The sequence below is a fragment of the Diadema setosum genome, chromosome 6, assembly GCF_964275005.1.
Source record: "Diadema setosum chromosome 6, eeDiaSeto1, whole genome shotgun sequence".
NCBI classification, from domain to species: Eukaryota; Metazoa; Echinodermata; class Echinoidea; order Diadematoida; family Diadematidae; genus Diadema; species Diadema setosum.
In genome coordinates, this window is record NC_092690.1 from 36,374,786 (window position 1) to 36,395,993 (window position 21,208).

Consider the following 21,208-nt stretch of genomic DNA (forward strand, 5'->3'; position numbering starts at 1 on the left):
AACCATCTGATCTGCATACAAATATGTATGGCTACATTTCTGCAATGCTTATTGAACATTCAATGCATGCAACATGATGCTCCTCTATACATCACAGGCAACTCTTCAAAATAACAAAAAGGTACAGTTTTGGCTCTTTTCAATTCATGCAGCAAGCAACACATGCTGTAATACATTTTACGAAGTCTGTACTCTTTTAATAATTTTTCTTTTGGACTTTGGAATGTAGAACACATTCACTTAATAGAAAAGAGATAATGAATACATAAAATGAGTGCATGAATAACTACAACAAGCACCTAATACTGGCATTGCATGGTTATTTTGTTGTGTACAAGACTCGTGTGCAGGGCAAAATTAAAGAATTCATGCATTATATGAGGCATAATTGCACCATTTCACACTCTGAACTATAAAAAGCCGACCATCATGCTAACATTACGGCAGTGGTTGTCGTTGTCATTCTGCAGATTACCACTTGAGGAATCAAAGAAGTATTATTTGAACTTTTCTTTGAACTTATACTTTTAATGAAAATAAATGAGTGAATGGAATACAAGAAGAAATAATTATTTCTGTCAATAAAGTATTACACTAATGTGCACATATGAATATCTCAATACGTTAATAAATAAAAATATCTAAATTTATCAAAATGTTACATAATTGGAAAGAAAATAAATAGTCCAAATAATTACAGAATTTAGTGAAGAAATACCCAAGGAAATCATAGTGGGCTTACCAAGTGATCTTTTGGACCTGCAACAGCCTGAACATTCTGGAACTGTGGTGGCGTGCCCCCTGGTTTGATCCGGTCAAAGGTCACTTGCACTGTGCTCTGTCAGAACAAGGGAGACATGAAGGATATCAGGTGGTATTCAGATGCTCTTTGGTTTTTGCTTTTTTTTTATGTTGTTCTTGTTGTTGCACATATCGTACACAGTACACACTAGCATGATCACATTTAATAGGTAATGTACTTTGCATTTATCACTGACATGTACATCTGTTACATTGTTGTAAATGTGAAAGAAAATTGGCTGAATGGAAATTTGTCCTGTTTTAAAATGTTTTAATTGCCATTATCATCATCACTATTATCATCATTACCATCATTACCATCATTATATCATCAACAATTGAAGGTCAATTGCCCTCTCATTAGCTTCTTTAAGCCCCCGTCACACTAGAGCGTATCTAGCCAACGAATGCCCAGCGGATCCGAAAATTTGGAGATACGCTCACATCCGCTGCTCATCGTTCGTGACCCGCTTGGCGTTCGCTGTATCCGCTAGCTGTTCGCAGCGATTCGCAGAGATCCGCCGGAGACAAATTTTGATTTTGGACATGTCCAAAATCTTGAGCGGATGACGAACGGAATGACAATACGCTTTGTGGTCGCTTAGCGCCCGCTGATCGAAAGTTGTGGTCGCTCTGCGTTCGCTTCTCATTCGTTCGCCGTTCGTCCAAAATTCGCACAGCAAATCTGGACAGCACAGACCAGTAGCATTTATCAGTTGGTCATCAGAAATGGAGGACGCTCAGAGATTTCAGATGCAATATCTTCTAGCTGTTCATCAACATGAGCATGACCTAAACCAGCTGGCAATCGCCAAATACATCCAAGACAAGAGAAAACGGAGGAGAGGAAAACATCGAAGAACGATGTGGACCAGGGCCTGGATCCGAAGACGAGGGCAGTTCAGGTTGTATAATCAGCTTCTCATCGAACTTCCGGGATATTAAAGTCCCGGCGTTTGCCTCTGGCTTTTTTTTTTCGCTGAAGGTCCAGGCTAGGAACAGTTGGAGGCACCAGACGTAATGGAGGATGTTGGACTCCCCACATCATCGTCAACGTGATCATCAGAAGGAACACAGGAATCTTGAGGACTGTCGAGGGTAATGACATCAGCAGCACCTGGTGGTGACTTCTCCTTCCTTCTTTTGGGGGCCATTCTCACAATCACAACGTTACTTGACACTGTCACTACTCAAAATGATTTGGGAAAATGTGCGTCAGTCGAGATCCGTCACGTGACTGCCGCAGTATCGCTCTGCATATGTTGGGCATTCGCTCCTCATTCGCTTTGTCCGCTCGGCATCCGCTGGACGGACTGTACGCATTCGCTTTCATTCGCTACTTAATCCGCTCGTAACACGGTTAGCATATGCTCATCATTCGTTAGGCGAACGTTCGAAAACGACGTTTTGCTTGCGGATTCGAGCGTATCTGGACTTTGCCAAATTTTGCCCATCCGCTAGGCATTCGCTGATTTATACGCTGTAGTGTGACGGGGGCTTTACTATAACTTTGTTTTATCTTTCATAATATCATGTCATATGTTCATATTGTTGCAACATCTCTATGCATGCAGATATGTTTTATCATTAACCCATTGAGGACGGACTGATTTTGCTACAACATGCATTTCCCATAGACACCTGCTGGAGTATACTCGGGCTCGTCCTCAACGGGTTAAAGTAGCAACAAATGAATAGATGAATGAAAGAATGAATAACTACAAAACAAACCCAATTATAAACAATAACAGTAGCTGACGTTCTTATCTAATATACTGTAAAATGAGGAATATTTGTGTGTATTTTAATTTCACGGGCACCAACATTCGCGAAATCAAATTGCGCGCGAAACTTCTTGCCTACACAATATGCATTGGATGCCAGTGGCAATTCGCGAAAATTTCATGCAGCGAGAAAGGCTTGGCTCCAATTCGCGAAATTTTCATGCCGCCAATACTGTATATCGTGTTTTACAGTATCATTCCTAGGTAAGCACTGGAGTTAAAACATTGTGTACAGAAATTACTGGGCAGTGAAAGTGTCAGTTCAATGAGTACTATGAAGAAATTAAAAAGGTTCCCTCATCAGTAGATGAAGTGGAATTGGTGGTGGTGGTGGGGAGGGGGGGGGGAGGTGGAAGAATGAGACTGTATAGTGCAGCTGTATCTTTAGCAAAATGCAGAGCTCTGCATTACAGAAATTCACCATAGATTTGACATGCAGTACATCAACTCCTGCGATCAAAAGGTTAACTGATGCTCTATGCACCCAACTTGGATAATATGTGACAAACGCAGGAGGCTGCAAAAACAGTGTGTCAGTACACTACACACATCAGTCACAGGAAGGTAGATTTTTCCCCTCCAGGCTCTCTCTCTCTCATTTGAATTATTAATCCTTCTGTTTTCATTCTGTTTTTGTCTTGTTTTGTTTTGTTTTGGGTTGGTTTTTTGTTTTTTGGGGGTTTTTTTGAGGGGGAGGGGGTGTTCATATACAACACAGTCCTCATTAGATCACAGATTCTAACAGCACACTGAAGCAAATACAGGGTATACTACAACGTACATGATCATGTGTTTTCAATTTCAGACTCTGACATACCCACGAGATTTAATCCGTTGATGACTAGTCCCGAGTATACTCGGGCAGGTGTCTATGGACAACATGTGTATCTAGCAAAATCACCCCGTTTGAGAGTCAATGTCCACTTGCGATCAGAGTTAGCAATCAAACTGCCCACCCCATCCCAACCCCCCCCCCCCCACAAACATGCACACCCTTCAATCTTGTTGCATGTTTCTCAAATGTGTACCTCTCAGCAAAACAAAAAAAAGACAAACAAACAAACAAAAAACAGTCCCTTTGATGCTCATTTGGCCCAATTGTGTAGATAGGTTGCATGATGTGCACACGCATTCTATAAACGTAAGTGATCCAAAGTGTGATCTGAGACCACTACTTCCCCCCAAAGTACATTCTGTGTACATTATGCAGTGGAAATACCAGGCTATATCGAGTTGATGCTGTCCCGAGGGGTCGGGCATCACGTCTAAAGTAGACACCTTTACTGCATGCCAGCATGTACGACATACTTTTTACTGCTGCATGTTAAGTTTCCTTCCTTCCCATTCCTGACTCTCCTTCAGCTCTATTTCTGTCTTTCTGTCATCGATATGTCTTCAATATCTTTTATTCTCTTTCTCTCCTATCTCTTTCTTTCTTCTCTCTATCTCCCTTAAATCATCTGTATCTTTTTCTCCCTTTTTCATCATTCTTCGCTCCTTTCCCGCAAATTGGAGTCATCCGAGCTCACTCCTTTTTAACTGTGTGTATACAGTACATTGTACTTCTTTCCTTTCCTATTCTATCTACTTTTTAAAATCTCTATCTTCGTGTGAATATATTTATTCATATATATAACATATCCTCTCCCTCTCTCACACTCTCTATCTATCTATCTATCTATCTATCTATCTATCTATCTATCTATCTATCTATCTATCTATCTATCTATTATTTACCTGCATAGTATATTCTATTTCTCCTGCAAATAACTGCATCTCCCTATTGAAAGTTCCTTTCATACATGTACAGTTCCTTTTCACTTTTGATGACATCGATCGATGACTTTAAGATATGTTAGAGAAGACTCTGTCTTCAAGTTATTGTTTCTCTATTCATAGTACATAATGCACAATGTATTAATCCCATGCTCTGCCTTTCTACCAATTACAACTTTTGACCAGTTTGTCTCTTCTTTGATTTCTGAGTCAAAAAGTTGAATTAAGATGAAATCATCCATGTAATTGAAGTTTAGTCACCTACAGTAGAAACAAAATATAAAATCAAACATATCAAATGTTACATGTGTATCTCCAGAACTTTAATTGATGTCAATAACAGTATCACAACATTGATTTTCAAAATACACACTAGCAATTTCATGTGATTGATATGTCCCATATTAATCAGATGAAGCTGACAAACACATATTCTCAATATTCTTGTTGGTTTCACAACTGAGCGTCGTACCCTCTGCAAAGACCCGTGTTTGCATTTCGCGGCACTCGACGCCTGTCTTGACAGTTTGCTTAATACGCTCATCGCACGCCGCTGATTTGCGTGTGCTTGTCGGAGCCGCATCCTCAAACATCCACTGTTTGCTGTCCTCCACACGTGAAACACGAGATGGACATCTCTGTCGGGGCGCGGACAAAGCAGCGACCTTGTCGTCACCGTGTGCCAAAAATACACACGTATGCATAATTCATCACGCTGCCTGAAGAATTCTAGCCTTTTGACATGCACGGCATCGTATCCACATTTTGCTTCCTATCACAAACCATCTGACCTGTGCATTACATCTAAAAATGCAGAACAGTGCTTCAATGAGTTGAACATGTCCTAATTCACTATTCTTTAAAATCTCTTCCAGAACTGCAGTGCTTCAGCAATGTCAAAACCAGCTGAGAGCTGCAATGATTTAAAAGGATATTCATGTATTCTGATGTTTTTGACGATTTATTGTGTGTCAATCCATTTTTTACCAGGATATCATGAAAACTATTGGCTTGTCCATGAGGTTTTCTATCAATTTGATTCAATTTTCAGTTTTCACATTAAGTAGCCTATAATCATAACATAGACTTTAAAGGGATCGTACAGTTTCATTTGAGATGGGGCTTCAGGTTTCCAATGTGTTTAATGATAATTTTTTTAGACAACGAGAAACATCTTCTGAAATACAATATAGAAAGAGCACTCTAATACCCCGTTTATACTAAGGAAAAAGGGGGTTCTGAAACCCCCTGTAGCCGCTTCGAGCAGGCTTTCAGCTCAGTATAAACAGACAGAATTCAGAAAAGGCGATCCGATCGGGTCTGGTCGGGTCGGGTTCTGAAACCTCCTATGGGGGGGGGGGGGGGGTTTCAGAACCCGCTATAGCAGGCTCGAGGAGGTCCGACTGCAGTATAAACGCAAAGGGAGTTCGAGAAGCCGCTCTTTGGCCGACCCGGAGGTACAATGTAATTGCTGAAGGTCATCACCTGCTTACATAAACAACCCAGCCATCTCAACCAGTCCTCGCTGCAGAAAGCCTTTCAACTTGCACACTGTCACTCAAAAGCCCGCGCCATAAATCAGAGGACAGGAGAAGATTGGGCCTGCTAGGGCCTGCTAGGGTCTGCTTTTGGCGAGCAGTATTAAACAGACAAGAGGCTGCTTTTTCAGAGTGGGCTTTCGAACCTCCTCGAGGAGGCTCTGAAACCCGCTAGCAGCATAAACGGGATATAAGAGGATACAATTTGGGATACAAAATGGTTGTAGTAAGAGGTGGGTCCCACCTTTTATTAGGATCACTTTGTTTAACCTTGTTTTTGAATTTCTCAGCCATTCCAAAACCGATTTTCATCAAAATAAACTTTGAATTCCTCTAAGAATGGTGCACTCTGTAACATTTCATATATAAAGTGGTTTCCAAGTACATGTATATCGCATACAGTTCAAAGTTCAATCCTGATCTCCACCAATACCTTACCATCCCCTTAAAAGAGGAATCCATCCAAATCTTACATGGTATGGATTCATGAAGTAAATGCAAACATAATAGCAGAACATGTTATTGTCAGGAAAGATTGAGGGAAATAGGATAATCCATTCAAAAGTTCAGAATTCTTAAAATCTTGATTGATTTATCTGTGAGCTGTCACTGCTGGATAATAAGGCTAGAAGAATTTGTGATGTCATAGCAGTAAGAATGCATTATTGAGAAAATATGAAAAGAATTCTGCATTATGACATTCTGCTCCCAAAATGAAAAAAAAAAAGACACATGATCAATGCCGCCTTTCATGCCAGTCACCCAGGGGATCATCCGGGAGATTCTTCCTGGGATCAAATGGGGAATACCCCGGAAAATTTTCTTTCATACTTAGCGGATGAGTCCTCAGCTGAATTTATCTCATCTGCTCTTCTGCAGTTGAAGTAGACTTTATATTATAAAGGGAATACTCCAAACGTTGGTAACTTGCATACTATTGAACCTTGTTGGCATGCTGGCCTGCTGCTTTTCACAGGGGAGTTTGACTGCAACGCCTTTGACACAGATGCTTTACCTGCGAGTTCCCAGGAGCCCCCAGGATTTTTAAAAGAGTGATGGTTCAAGGGTAACATTACTGAAAAGCCATTCTGCATTTTACCCAGAGATTTCACCTGCGAGACCTTTAATACTACAAGATCTCCCTGCTTCACACGGTTGTATCGGGAAGAAATTTGCAGAGCATATAAGAGCTATTAATACTTCTCACACAGTTTGTATAATTTCTAGAAGGCATGTGGAATCAAATACCATTACATTGTATGTTAGTACAAATTCAGGGAATGTGTAGTTTCAATAACAGTATTTCTCCCTCAATTCTGTGTATATTTTCTTTCAATTATGATAATTCTGTATTGTGGGATAGAGTATTTCTTTGTAACTGTCATTTTTGCATATACACTTTATGACACATGAAATATTAGTCTGCATCTTTAGGATGAGCTCACCTCTTAACCTTGATCAGTTGAAAAAAACAACCTCTCCCTCGGAGAGAATTGTTACCTCCATGGCAGCAATAATGTACAATATATACTGTACATCGTAGATTGTATTAAAGTCTGACCATGCTTATCCATTATATTCATGCCTCACAATGATCAACTGCATGTAATTGTAATTATGACTGGTTGAATGTTGATGCAATCCTGAGTTAACATTGATATAGACCCAATGTTTGGTTTAAAATACAAAACAAAATGAAGAGAAGATGCCTTGCGAATCTTATGCTGTATACCACCAAATATTAAAAAAAAAACAAAAAAAAATGAATCATAAGCACTAGCATGTGTACACATTGTACGTCATCAAAATTGTCATTCTGACTGTAAAATGTACTCTACACTATACCTTTCACTGACAAACATTCTTGGAGTCATTTGCCTTTTCATTATCACGTGTTTGCACCCTAGATTTGATGTTATTAAAAATTTGTATCAAGTCATACTCCATTTTGTGAATATTGTACACATCTTCTATTAGAGACTTGTTTGGCAAATTCAGTGATACAGTAGCATTGCATTTCACTGGGGACAATGAAATATGTACTACATGTTCTTATTAAATTTTACATTAAGCAAATTTCTGTCACTGAATTGCATCTTTATTTGATCTGCTTTGATAATCAGTCCCCCCCCCCCCCCGGCAAAAAAAAAAAAAGAGAAAAAGATTATGTTATCAGAACGAAAATATTATAGAATATGACAACATAAACTAAATCATGGGTACATGTAGGCACACTGGAGCAGAAGGGGAAGGGGATATAATGTAAGGCCACAAAGGTGCTAGAAGTTGATGGAAGTCAATGTACAGTGTCTTGGTTAATTGCAGACGAGACGGGATATTTCGGCTATATTACGTGAGAGAGAGAAGCGGCTGCTGTCGATAGTGGTTGCTAGCTGTCATCCATCGGGTGGCGCTGACTTGGAAGCGCCGCGGTCCGCTGATGAAGTTTGCCCACTTGTCGTTCCACCGATTAAACCGCGGCAGCATTCATCAAGACCAAGACAGAATGGCGTGATTCGTGGTCAATGCAATCAACTTGTTGAATGCCACGTGTTGATTCTGCCGGTACTACTGCAAAGCTGCTCGCACTTGTTCTAGCCTTTACAGTTTCGATGTCACACTACCCTATTAAAGATGTGTCTTGGATGGCATTTTACCATCCAAGTCTACAGACTTTATGTACATACCTCATCTTGCTATTAAAAATACAAATATTTGATTGGAGAAAGTCCCTCAAGACTTGGTTAAATGTTTACTACATTGTGTTTTATCTTTAGGTTTAACCCACTGAGGACTAGCTGTTTTTGCTCAATTATGCTTCCCAGAGACACCTGCCCAATGTACTTTGACTAGTCTTCAGTGGGTTAAAGAATCCAAAAGCATCAGCTATTATGTGGTGATAACTTGCAAAATTCCTTCTCTCCTCTCCCCTCCCAACACACACAATTAGATAGAGGAATTAGAGAGTGAAGCATTGAAACATGAAAACTTCAATCAAGTTGTAGCAGTCTACCATTTCGTCAAGATCGGATATACAAGTAGAATAGTGGGAACCTGGAGGGTACACATAGTTTTAATCCTCCCCCACCCCCCGCCCCCCCCCCCCCCAAAAAAAAGACAAAAACAAAGACAAAAACAAAAACATAATCTATTGACTGATATACTGAAGGTAATTTGCCGCCGCCCCCCCAATAAAAAAAACAAAAACAAAAACAGACAAACAAATACAAAAAACAAAATCCATTGAGTGATATACTGAAGGTAGTTTGCCACCCCCCCCCCAAAAAAAGACAAAAGACAAAAATAAAAACAAAAAACTAAATCTATTGAGTGATATACTGTAGTTTGCCAGGTACATAGCATTTCCCTTGTTGATATCTTTGAGCAGTAGAATACTCAAGTTTCTGAAGAGGGGTGAAATTTCATCCCAACCACCACCCTCTTATTTCATTGGTGTGCATCACACCCATGAACTAGTGGTAAGAAATCACTTCTATGGCAGGAGCTTCATGGGCACGCACCATTCACGCGAATGAAAATGAATGCATGATTATCATAATGGGATTTACACAGAATCACATCATGTACTCTGGCAGCTTTCTAGTGCTGCATTGACAACTGATTGGATTTCTGAGCGTTCACCAGGTACGACATACATTTATCCTATTATAATTCCTTTACTCTTTCACTGTGCAATTCACTCTCTCACCTGCCCCCTCCCACCCCCGCCCTCTCTCTCTAATTCAGTGAGTTTAAGCACTGATATCTCAATCCCTTTACGATCAGTTCACACCCCTTTCCATTGACGACTCATTCCGTTTCTCTTGTCAGTTCTTACTACCCTCGTGCTAGATCACTGATCCGACACAATCAGCCACCTCCCCCTTCTCTCTTCCTCTCTCATTCTTACCTCTTTTTCTCTTCCTTCCTCTCTCTCCCTCTCTCCTTCGCTGTCTATGTTTCTCTCTCCTTCGCTGTCTATATGTTTTTCTCTCTTTCGCTGTCTATATCATGTTTCTCTCTCCTTTGCCGTCTATATATACTCTCTCCTTCGCTGTCTATATGTTTCTCCCTCCTTTGCTGTCTATACAATATTGTATGTTTCTCTATACTTTGCTGTCTATATATTCTCTCTCCTCTGCTGTCTATGTTTCTCTCTTCTTGGCTGTCTATATGTTTCTCTCTCCTTCACTGTCTATATGTTTCTCTCTCCTTCGCAGTCTATATGTTTCTCTCTGCTTTGCTGTCTATATGTTTCTCTCTCCTTTGCTGTCTATGTTTCTCTCTCCTTTGCTGTCTATGGGTGTATGTTTCTCTCTCTTTTACTGTCTGATTGTTTCTCTCTCCTTTGCTGTCTATATATTCTCTCTCCTTCGCAGTCTATATGTTTCTCTCTCCTTTGCTGTCTATATGTTTCTCCCTCCTTTGCTGTCTATATGTTTCTCTATCCTTTGCTGTCTATTATATTCTCTCTCCTCTGCTGTCTAAGTTTCTCTCTTCTTGGCTGTCTAAGGGCCATTCTCAGATTAAGCGTTCAATTCCATGTGAGTAGAACCGAAAAATCAACCACAAAGTAATACATTCAAAGATGTGTTTTAGGTAACTTCAAAACCGGTCAAATACGAAACAAAAAGTGGAACATTCTAAATGCTGGTCATTCATTGAGTTAAAATGAATTGAAATAGAGCATCATATATGATTTTTGATCGCCAATCAGATACGTTACCGCAAATTTACATGTTGTAATGGACTCCTAACTTTGAATTAAATTCATTGTTTTGATCCAATTTCTGTTCAGGAAAAGACATCTGTCCCCCTAAAGATATTGGGTTTTTTCAAGAGGTAAAGACGTTGTCATCCCTTGCTAATTGGTAGAAATTATTTCTGTGTGGTAGGTTGAAATATGTTTTTTGCTGAAATGAAATATAACCTTAAGATTCACTTTGTATTTTTAACAAACTTCGCTTACAAATAAAGTTTCGAATGCCACAAATCATGCAAAGGGAGCGATCCGATCTGGAATTTGCACAGGAAACAAATATGAATTGCTCTCCCAGGGAAATAACTATTGAAAAACATCGAATTGCCTTTGGTAACGTATCTGGTAAAACATTACTAATAATTTTAGTTGTGTATGAAGTAATAAATATCACCTGTTTAATTATTTACCTTATGAATTGATGTAAAAATGAATGATGTAAGCCCAAATTAACCATTTTAAACATTGTATGTAATATTTAAACTGTGAAATGTAGTGGAAAAGAGCCCTAAATGTGAGAGCTGAGTTTTTCATTCACAGAATATTCTCATCTTACGTCTGAATGTATTTATCCATCTGACTATAAATATTCATTAAGTTTTGATGGATAATGCAAATAAGCTTTAAAAAATATATTTTTGCAGGCACTTAGAAGGAAGTAGGTACAGTCTCTATGAACTCGATATACTAAAAAGTTGTTTGATCTATGGTAACGTATTTGGCTCACCCCTTTTAATGAAAATGAATAAATAATTGTTCAACTTATCAACGAATCTTGAGTAGTTCTTCATAATTGTGTTGAAAAACACTAGAATAAATATGTAGAACACTGAAACTTTTCTCAGAAGCTTTTCATAAACTACTTTTTACTCTTTCAAAGTTTGGTAACTTATCTGGCGTACCGTAAATGAATCTGTCGGTGAAGTTACAGAGCAATTTCTACTGAATATTCTTCATTTGAACATAACTTTGATTTTTTTATGGAAACGTCATTCTATGCAGAATTGTTTTATGAACACTTTGTTTTACATAACATTATTTGTCACCGTGGGTGCCCTAAATAATACGTAACGTATCTGCTAAATCTGAAAAGCAAAAAACTGATATGCTGAATCATAGCTTCGTCTTGTAAAATAAACGTTAAAAGTTGTTGCATAGAATATGAAAGTGGCTGGGTTTTATAGAATAGAACTTTTGAGTTTGTGAGCACACAACGATTTGTTTGTCAAAACATTTACAATTTTTTTTCAGCATTTTGATTATGTGGTAACGTATCTGTCGGAAAACTTGGCATTAAGTTGTGAGACACTGACGCAGAAGAAAAATCATGTGGAAGTGTTGCTCTTTTTCACCTCCCTGTCCTTTTGGTGTAAGAATATAATCCTGAGGTCCAACAAAACGAAGCATGTAATGTGTAGGGATGAATTTTGACCAGATTTGATCCCCTGGAAGCACAAGACCAATGAGCAAAATTCGGTCACTTATCTGGGGTAACGTATCTGTGGTAACGTATATGGTCGATCATGTTATTATGAGAGCGATATCTACCGAATATTTCTCACTTGTACTGAACTTTAATGTTGAATCGATGTGTCATTCCGAGGAGTATTGTGGAATATACAATTTGTCTGACATTGCAATATCTGTCGCAGTGGATGGCGTGAAATGTATGTAACGTATCTGTATAAATAAAAATGTAGAAAACCGATATTTCAAACATTGTACCGTATTCTCAATAAAAAGCTGTCGCACAAAAAAAATCTAAGTAATTGCAATGTATGAGGTATATCCTCAGGGTTTCATATACACAGGGTCATTGCATAGTCTTGTTATTTTCGCAATGCTGTAACACTAAAGAAACTGGTAACGTATCTGGCGGTGAATTTGGCGACAGGTTTCAAAAGGCTATAAAAAAGAAGTCAATACAAATTTTGGAACTTTTCGAGTACTGTGATTAGCACATATGATATGCTCATCGTCCATGCAAATGATATTTGGAAAGTGTGTTTGTGGACGGAGAGGAGCAATAAAACATAATTCTAAAATAGCCGGCGACACTGCGTTTTGGGGGTCTTTACGAAGTTTAACAGCAAAATTTTATACAAAAAGGCAGACAACCGCATTTGATCGTGTTTATTTTTAACAAATAATGTCCTCGTGATATATTATAAACATTTAGATAGTATCTAATAGGTTTCAGGGAACCACAAACTGTCATGGAATGTCGGCGACACCAAAATTCCGTATTTGCACACTTTTACTGAGAATGGGCCCTATATGTTTCTCTCTCCTTCACTGTCTATATGTTTCTCTCTCCTTCGCAGTCTATATGTTTCTCTCTGCTTTGCTGTCTATACATTCTCTCTCCTTTGCTGTCTATATGTTTCTCTCTCCTTCGCTGTCTATATGTTTCTCTCTCCTTCACTGTCTATATGTTTCTCTCTCCTTCGCAGTCTATATGTTTCTCTCTGCTTTGCTGTCTATATCTTTCTCTCTCCTTTGCTGCCTATGTTTCTCTCTGCTTTGCTGTCTATATGTTTCTCTCTCCTTTGCTGCCTATGTTTCTCTCTCCTTTGCTGCCTATGTTTCTCTCTGCTTTGCTGTCTATATGTTTCTCTCTCCTGTCTATGTTTCTCTCTCCTTTGCTGTCTATGGGTGTATGTTTCTCTCTCTTTTACTGTCTGATTGTTTCTCTCTCCTTTGCTGTCTATATATTCTCTCTCCTTCACAGTCTATATGTTTCTCTCTCCTTTGCTGTCTATATGTTTCTCTCTCTCTTTCTTCCCATCGAACTCGACGAACTATAAAGGAAGTCACTCCCTGACTAAAGCCTGATCCACCCTCGAATGAATCTGATAAAGTGGTGGGACGTAATCTGGACGACTTAACACTTTTTCCTGGATGCGATCAAGATTTAAGTCACTATGCAGGGATTAAATACGAACGTTCATGCCATATCAGATGACAAACTATACAACTGTCATACAAAAGTAGGTATTCAGACATCTTTATACTGTACATAATGTCAATGACAAGAAAATTTATGATGAAGTAATTGGCATTATACAAATTCTCATGATTTGAACAAAACAATGAATTTTGTCACATGATGCATAAAATAAAAAAATGAAATTAAAGTTGTAGATAATTAATGCAACAATGTCAGCATCTCAATGGCCTCTCAGCAATTGGTCACTAATTTTATGCTTTACTACTAGTATCTCTGCTATCATTAGGAATTCAAAATTCACAAGAAATTATTTCCTGCACATGTACATGTACGGGCTGTATCATGAATACCATTTTAAGGAAAACACGCAAGACATTAATCTCAAAGGGCAATCAATAACAACGACAGTGGAGGGAAATCCTGGTAATATCATGAAAAATAAAGAAAAAAATTAATGGCACCTAGGAGTCACAAATTATATACCCACTGTATGAGTACAGTGCATAATGACCATACAATGCTTGCTTGTATACCGTAGTGCATTCTAACATTCAGTATAATATTATGTTATGAGTATTGAACAAATAGGGATCAAATGTCTACTCTATTACACACTCCACAGCCCCCCCCCCCCTTCATATTTCCTCTGATTACAATGCAATAACAGCTAATTGTCACGCAGATTTTTGCCATGTCAAATGACGGAGATACACACAATTCTAATTACATGCCTCGAGCTGGAAAAAAAAAAGCAACACACTCACACACAGAATGATAATAAGAGCAATAATCAATGCAGTGCCTTGCCTCTAATCAACTGCAGTGTGCCATGGCATTTGCTCACAGAAGCGTGCACAACCTCAAGGATAGGCATGGAACTTTTTTCCAGAGTACGGAGACGAAAAGTGAGTCGAGAAAAACCGAGAAAAAAGAAAACTTGTTTTCTCTCCTGCATAACGTGTGTTTGTGACACAACCGAATACCAACGGAACTTTTCCCCAAGATGCTTAGTGCCCGAGTGTGTGGTGATAACATGGTTTACTGACGACTGTCACTCTGCTTATAATTTCCATCAAATGCAAATAGTGCCACTGACAAGGCTTGTTCTTTCCTTTCAAGTCCTTTCATGATAATTGTCACTACTTGACAGTTATGACTCCTGAAAACTTCACTTTACTTTCACTAGTATGCCATTTAACATAAAGCTTTATAAACTAGACATAGCTTCATGAATGCACAAATGGTTTGTGTTGTACAGTGAAGGCATACAGCATTCTTTAATAATGGATACTGAATTTGGTTTTCAGTCTCGGATATTTAGCTATCTTGCTTTGAATTTTGCTGGTTCAAAAGGAACCTTAGGAATTTCTCCAAATTACAAAATCAGAGGAAATAATTGGTTCTAGGTCTATTCATGAATTTACAGAGCTTTTAGTTTTTAGACAAAAGCTGCAACTGTGTTTTAAGCCACCCACTTTGAACAATTTTTCTTTGAGTCCTTCAACTTCTTTGTAAATTACAAAAAAAAAATTGATTTCACAAAATAATTTCACTGCATACATTGTAACAACAAAATACTGTAATTTCACTACATGTACAAATGTAGGCCTAATTTCTATATCAGGTGACAACATGTTACGCAGATATTATCTCTAAACAACCCAAATCCTTGGTCCCCACAGTCATTTTTTCACTGTCTTCCAGTTGCAAAAGCTGGAGCCTAGTATCCCAAAGTCATTTTGCTCATTGAATATAGTAAAGTGAGGTCATCCTTTAATTGACAAATTGTATCACCAAAAGATTCTGGCTGATGTCTTAATAATGTCAATATGTGATATCCTGCACAAGACAACTAATTTGATCCCCCCCCCCCCCTTTACCATTCAATTTTTAGTCACAGGGTCGATTTCTAGATGACCCTTCGTCACTATGAAGCCCAATACAGTGATCAATGTCACTACTCTATATGAGGTCCCTGTAAACTCTAGTATGCCTGGATTCAAAAACGCACACAGCTGTGATGGCACCACAACCCTCTCCACAGCCATGGAGCCTACACAGATTGGCTGGCTGCAGAGTATTTTCATTAGCGGCTGCTGCTGCACGCATTTTGCCGCGAGCTAATTACGCAAATGCATCGGAGGGGGTGGAGGCGTGTCGAGCGAAGACAAATGCGCCACAAAAGCCTGCACAGTGCACTTTTTTTCACCCACACTGTCAATACGCTACACCTGACTGTGTCGGCCAACGACTCTGACGAGCTCACTGCACGCTGTGGAGTACAGACGATTCACCTTTAGAGGGGACTAGGGTAATGGCGGCATTTCACTTTTGATCTCCAGGGGGCTGTCAGTCTGGGGTTATCTTCTCTTCCTTCCATTTTATACTACCTCTCTAACCTCATTTTCCTCCTCCAACACCAATCTTCTTTGTCATATTCTTATTCTCCTTCTTCCTTTTTCTCACCTCTCATATCCCTTGCCTGTCATCCCGTCCCCTCCCCCATATGCACACCAAAAACTTAGACCATGCATTACACAATCTAGCCTTAATCTGAGTCTGAAATACATTCAAAAGAACATTAAACTTTAAAGCCATACAAACCATATTTCTGTCATCCATAGTGCTGTGTTTGTTTGTTTTTTTTTTTTTTTTTTAATCACAGCTTTCACTATTATCCTTCTCAGTGTTTGGTAAAGTACAGAGCTGAACAATAATTGTGTACAAGGTGCATGTACACTAAAATGATTTTGTACTTGAAGCCATTGTTGCTGATTTTATGCTAATTTGTTGTTTGATGCAAAACTTTTCAAAGCCCCTTTAAATTGCCAAACTTGGAATTTATTCTTTATTTTATTGGCAACACATTTTTCAAATATACAGATACTCCAGTTTTGGCCTCTCTAAAAATGTTCATTTTTTGTAAATTTCTGTCCAAGCTTAAGTAGATTTAATAAATTTTGCTAGTTCCACTGAAATTTCTTTGATAAGGTGGCACAAAATTTGTATTAAATCATTCTCAGTTTGACTAGCTTCGCACAAATGTCCACATACATGAGTCAGAAGCAGAGAGTACAGAAGATTTCCACAGCCACGGTCAATTTAACAGATTGCAATCCAACTGAGTAAATTACCGAGCATGATGTCTGCATCGACAGAAGGTAATGCACAGAGCTAGCAAGGGCAGGCTCTTGTTGTACTCATCAATAAATTAATTTGCTGCTGTTTGATACATATTCATTAATCTATTTCTACTATGACTCCAACTGTCATATAGTGAAGCCTAGTCTGCACTGCTCAGACACAGACAGTAGATTTACATTTTATACCTTAAATATGAACATAGCCAACTTCAAACACATAGCATACATGCTGCCATATCTATTCTATGGAAGATATTAAATCACTTTGCTTTGAGAGCAGTGTCATTCTAAAATGTATCCCTCTCACCCTGTACCTTCTCTCCCTCACATTTTGTATTTCAACTTTCCTCTCCCTTTCATTCTTTTAACCATTGTGTGTACATATATGTATGTGTGTGTGTGTGTGTGTGTGTTTCTAGAATCTCTCTGTCTAATCAATGCAATTGGAGTGAAATCAAACATTCATTGGGTCTGAATTAGGTACACGCTGTAGACTAGCATCACCAGCTCAGTAGCAGGTGCAGAGTTGAGTGAGAGAGACACAAAGGGTGAGGCAGAGGGTGTTGGATCCACACCCTTCCCCCACTCTCCCTAGTTATCTTCTGTAGATTGCAACAGGTTCCTTCCCCCTTGTACTAAAATCATCCTTGAATTATCACACAGTTGGTGCACCTGCAGTACGTAGTAACCCTCTTTGTGGTGCACTACTAGCACTGTATAAACTCCTCAACCCTTTGGACCCCCCCCCCCCACCCTGCACTAGTGTAGAAATACCAACACCACTACCACCATCATCATCACTTTCACTATCTGGACACTCTTACTGTGTTCGCCAATTGGCTCACACACATTGGGTGCTTTTAATCAAATGGCACTGATGTGCTGCTACTACATGTAAACGATTTTATAATCGAATAGAGATTAGAATTATTAACTGTCCCTACTATTTTTTTTTTTTTTGAAATCCTTCTCTATCAAAATGAAGCTACCGTGGTCAGCATAGGAGAGTCTCACCCAGCGAGATGTTTGCGTAAGCCCATATATAGACATTCATGTTGTGTTTACATGAACCTGAACATTCCATCCCATTACACCGGTACACTATGCAACCCTGCATACTCCTGACTGCTGTACATAGAGAGCATAGTGCATTGAATTTGTACATTAGTCTGGTTTCATCTTGGTAAAGCTTTCCCCACATGCAGCCAACAAATACAATTGTATATGCATTTCTTTTTTTCCCCTTCTCCTTTGGGTGGATAATACAGTTGTACATCTGTACACAGCTTTGTCCAGTTCCCCCCCCCCCCCAATAATTAGATGGAAATAAATTAAATCAAGCCCATACCTGTTACAGGGAAGTAGGGACACACAGCAAAACCAGTGCTGTATACACAACAGTCAACTCCACTCAATTACACTGTACGGTGCACAATGAAAGGTTCTTTTGTGCATTTGTTCCGCAAGAATTGAGAAAAAGGTTGATTTAATATTGTTCTTCTTTTTTCCAAAAATGTGTCAACAAAAAATATTGTGATGCATGCCTTCCTTTTGTAATGGTGCAGTCCACGTAAACAAAGTGTGGATTCTTAACCCTGTGAATGTGTGTGCTTCAAATGTCATTCCTCTAGACAGAGAAAATACAGTGTCCAAAGTGCCTGGTACAGAAAGGGTTAACTGAACAGAGCACTTCCAGGGAGAGCACTGTGGTAAACTGGATAAAACTCTGGACTTCTTATCAGCAAGATCCTGGGTTCAAGTCTTGCAAAGGGGTTTAGTTTAAACTCTTTGTGTGCCATGTTTGCCACCCACTTTATAGCATATTTTGCTCCTACAATATGCACAATCATACATACTACAAAACTGATCCCATCCAATAGTACACTGGAAGTAATTCCATTCCATTTCACTTTAAAAGTACAGGTGTAGCTTGTGGTGCATAGTAACTCAATAGCCGTGTTCCACCTGTAAGGATTTTTTTTTTTTTTTTGAGTAAATTCTGATTTCCTATGACGGTTGTGTTTTTCAAAAGTCACACAATGCCTCCCAGATCTGTGTGTATTCATGAGTGTACAGTGTGTACTTGTATCTGTCCAAGAATACCTTATTGCAGTATGTTCTGGGGTTACAAAGGGTTTCATTTTTTGTAATGACTGAATTAAAATGTGTGTTCAATTACAGATTGTAATCAGACTCAAGCATTCATTTCCGTGTTTAGTACACATCACTTGAATGTGTGCTAAAGAATTAGTGTGACAAGTTTTAAAGTTTTGCTTTATTTTTCTCTGGCTAACACCACAACCCAAGCCCATAACCTTTTAAATACATTTGGATCTGTCAAAACAAGATTTTGAAGTTCTTTTTTACATTAATAAAGTTTGCATAATTGTAAACCTGTCACTACCATCTGGGGCTTTAAAACATCATGTTAAAGCAACGTGCAAACACTCCAAAGTCGTAAATGTGCTGGAGTGCAAGGGGCACTCGAGCCAAGTGGGACAGGCGGCCAGCAAGGCAGGCTAGCGGCCGACCAAGGGAAATGCCGAGCATTCCGAGGCGGTTACGTGGGTAGCGCCAACCCCCCTCCCTAGCACGTCTACCATCAGGCGGGGTACGACATCGTGACGCGATCGGAGGGTGGTAGAATAATAACGTGACGTTCGGCAAGGGACGGTAAACAAGATGAGGTGTTGTGTTGCACGCTTATGTCCATCACACATCAGCACATTGAGTCATGCAATGTGCTTTGTTGAGAGGTAAATGTCAAATGAGTTTTAAAGCCCTCCTGTGCAGTCAAAAAGTGCAGTACTTAGGTTACAGGACACTCCTGTATACAGTTTTTCCTTCCACTCTGGTCTGAACCAATGGCCATTATTTTCACTTGGAATATTTCCGTTGTGTGGCCAGGAAACTTATTTTCACTTGGAATTTTTCAGTTGTGTGGGGAAGGATACTTTTAATGGTATGACACTGTAAAGATACATTGTGTAGTGTAAAATTGTTACCAGCAAAGTGTTACATCTTGTATCCTGTCACTGTTTTTCAATTAATTTGCAAAAAACAACAAAAGTAGGAGAAATATAGAATTTAATCAAGGATTTACATTTCCTAGGAGCAATTCATGTCTGTCATTCGCTTTTCTCACTAATTGTTAATTTTAGGATCGTAATCTTTTTCTTTTTTTTAAAACATGTTTTTCAGTAGTTTGACACAAAATTATTATTTTTTCCTATATAGACTCAAGTTGATCACTCACTTTCCATAATGCATCAATGAATTAGTGTGGCTCTATATCCATGACACTTTTTAATAGATAATTCTCTACTCATAAGAAAACTATAAAGTTTCACCATAAATTCCATCCCGATGCGCTTTCTGGGGGGGCATTACATGATACATTTTGTCCAACTGAACAAATGTCCGACAAATTTGCTCTAAGCAAATCAGATGCAAGGATTTCAGTAGCTTAACAGTTTGTCACAAAAAAAAATACTTGACAAAACACTTCATGAAATGCCCCCCAGGTGCAACAGGACAGAATTTACATTTAACGATAGATGTGTGATGGGACAGAATTTAAATTTAATGGTAGATGGCCGATGGGACGAAATTTGTTTTAAATACCATAATGGGCTAGAAAAAGAGTGTTCCTAACTTGAACAGAACACAAACACTATTTGGCACACTTGTGAAAAGAGTATCTAAATTGTAAGTGATCAAGGGATCGATGGATCCTTCATCTTCCCTTCAGTTCTTCCATTAGTATCTTTACCCCCATGGTCTGATTGACTACTGAGGTTGACCAATTGAAGTTAAATGGATTGAATATTAGTTTTGGTTGAGATGGGACTTTAGATTTTCATCTCTTTTTGTGAGAAACCTCTTAAATGTACAATTCTAAGAGGGATTCAAAGTTTACAAGTATTTGATGAAAATTGGTTTTGAAATGGCTAAGATATCCAAAACAAAGTAAAATAAAGCGATTAAAAAAAAATAAATGCACAATTTATCTAAGGAAAAAATTTTAATGATATTACTGCAACTCAAAAAAGAGGTGAAGTTTTACAAATGAAAAACTAGAGCATGGTTTTCACCCCTAGAAGATTGCAAGACTGATTATTTTCAAGATTGCTTTCTTGATTGTCAACAGGGAGATAACGATGATCATTATATGATGCAATATTTGGTACCCTGGGGTACCAAATGAAAATTCACCATTTTGTTGAATTAATTATTTTTTTTTCAGCGCTGTACCCTGGCTTACCAAAAAATGTGTCAAAATATTTTTTTAGTATTATTATGCACAAAAATGTTTTCTTATTTGTGATTATGCAACAATTAACGCATGCAAGTGTACTTCGAAAAACACCTATGGTGCTAGTTCGTTGCTACGACTTTGCCCTATCCCAATTCGGAATCGGCGTATCTGAATTCGGATACGCATTATAAAATAATGG

General features: G+C 38.7%; 1 protein-coding gene across 1 annotated transcript in view; it reads right to left on the reverse strand.

Annotated features, from left to right (window-relative positions):
- Positions 1 to 21,208, reverse strand: part of LOC140229829 (C2 domain-containing protein 2-like) — a 96,462-nt gene that overhangs the window by 70,119 nt on the left and 5,135 nt on the right. Inside the window, 1 exon segment of the mRNA XM_072310058.1 lies at positions 743 to 838. Coding sequence (XP_072166159.1) covers positions 743 to 838 — 96 coding nt within the window.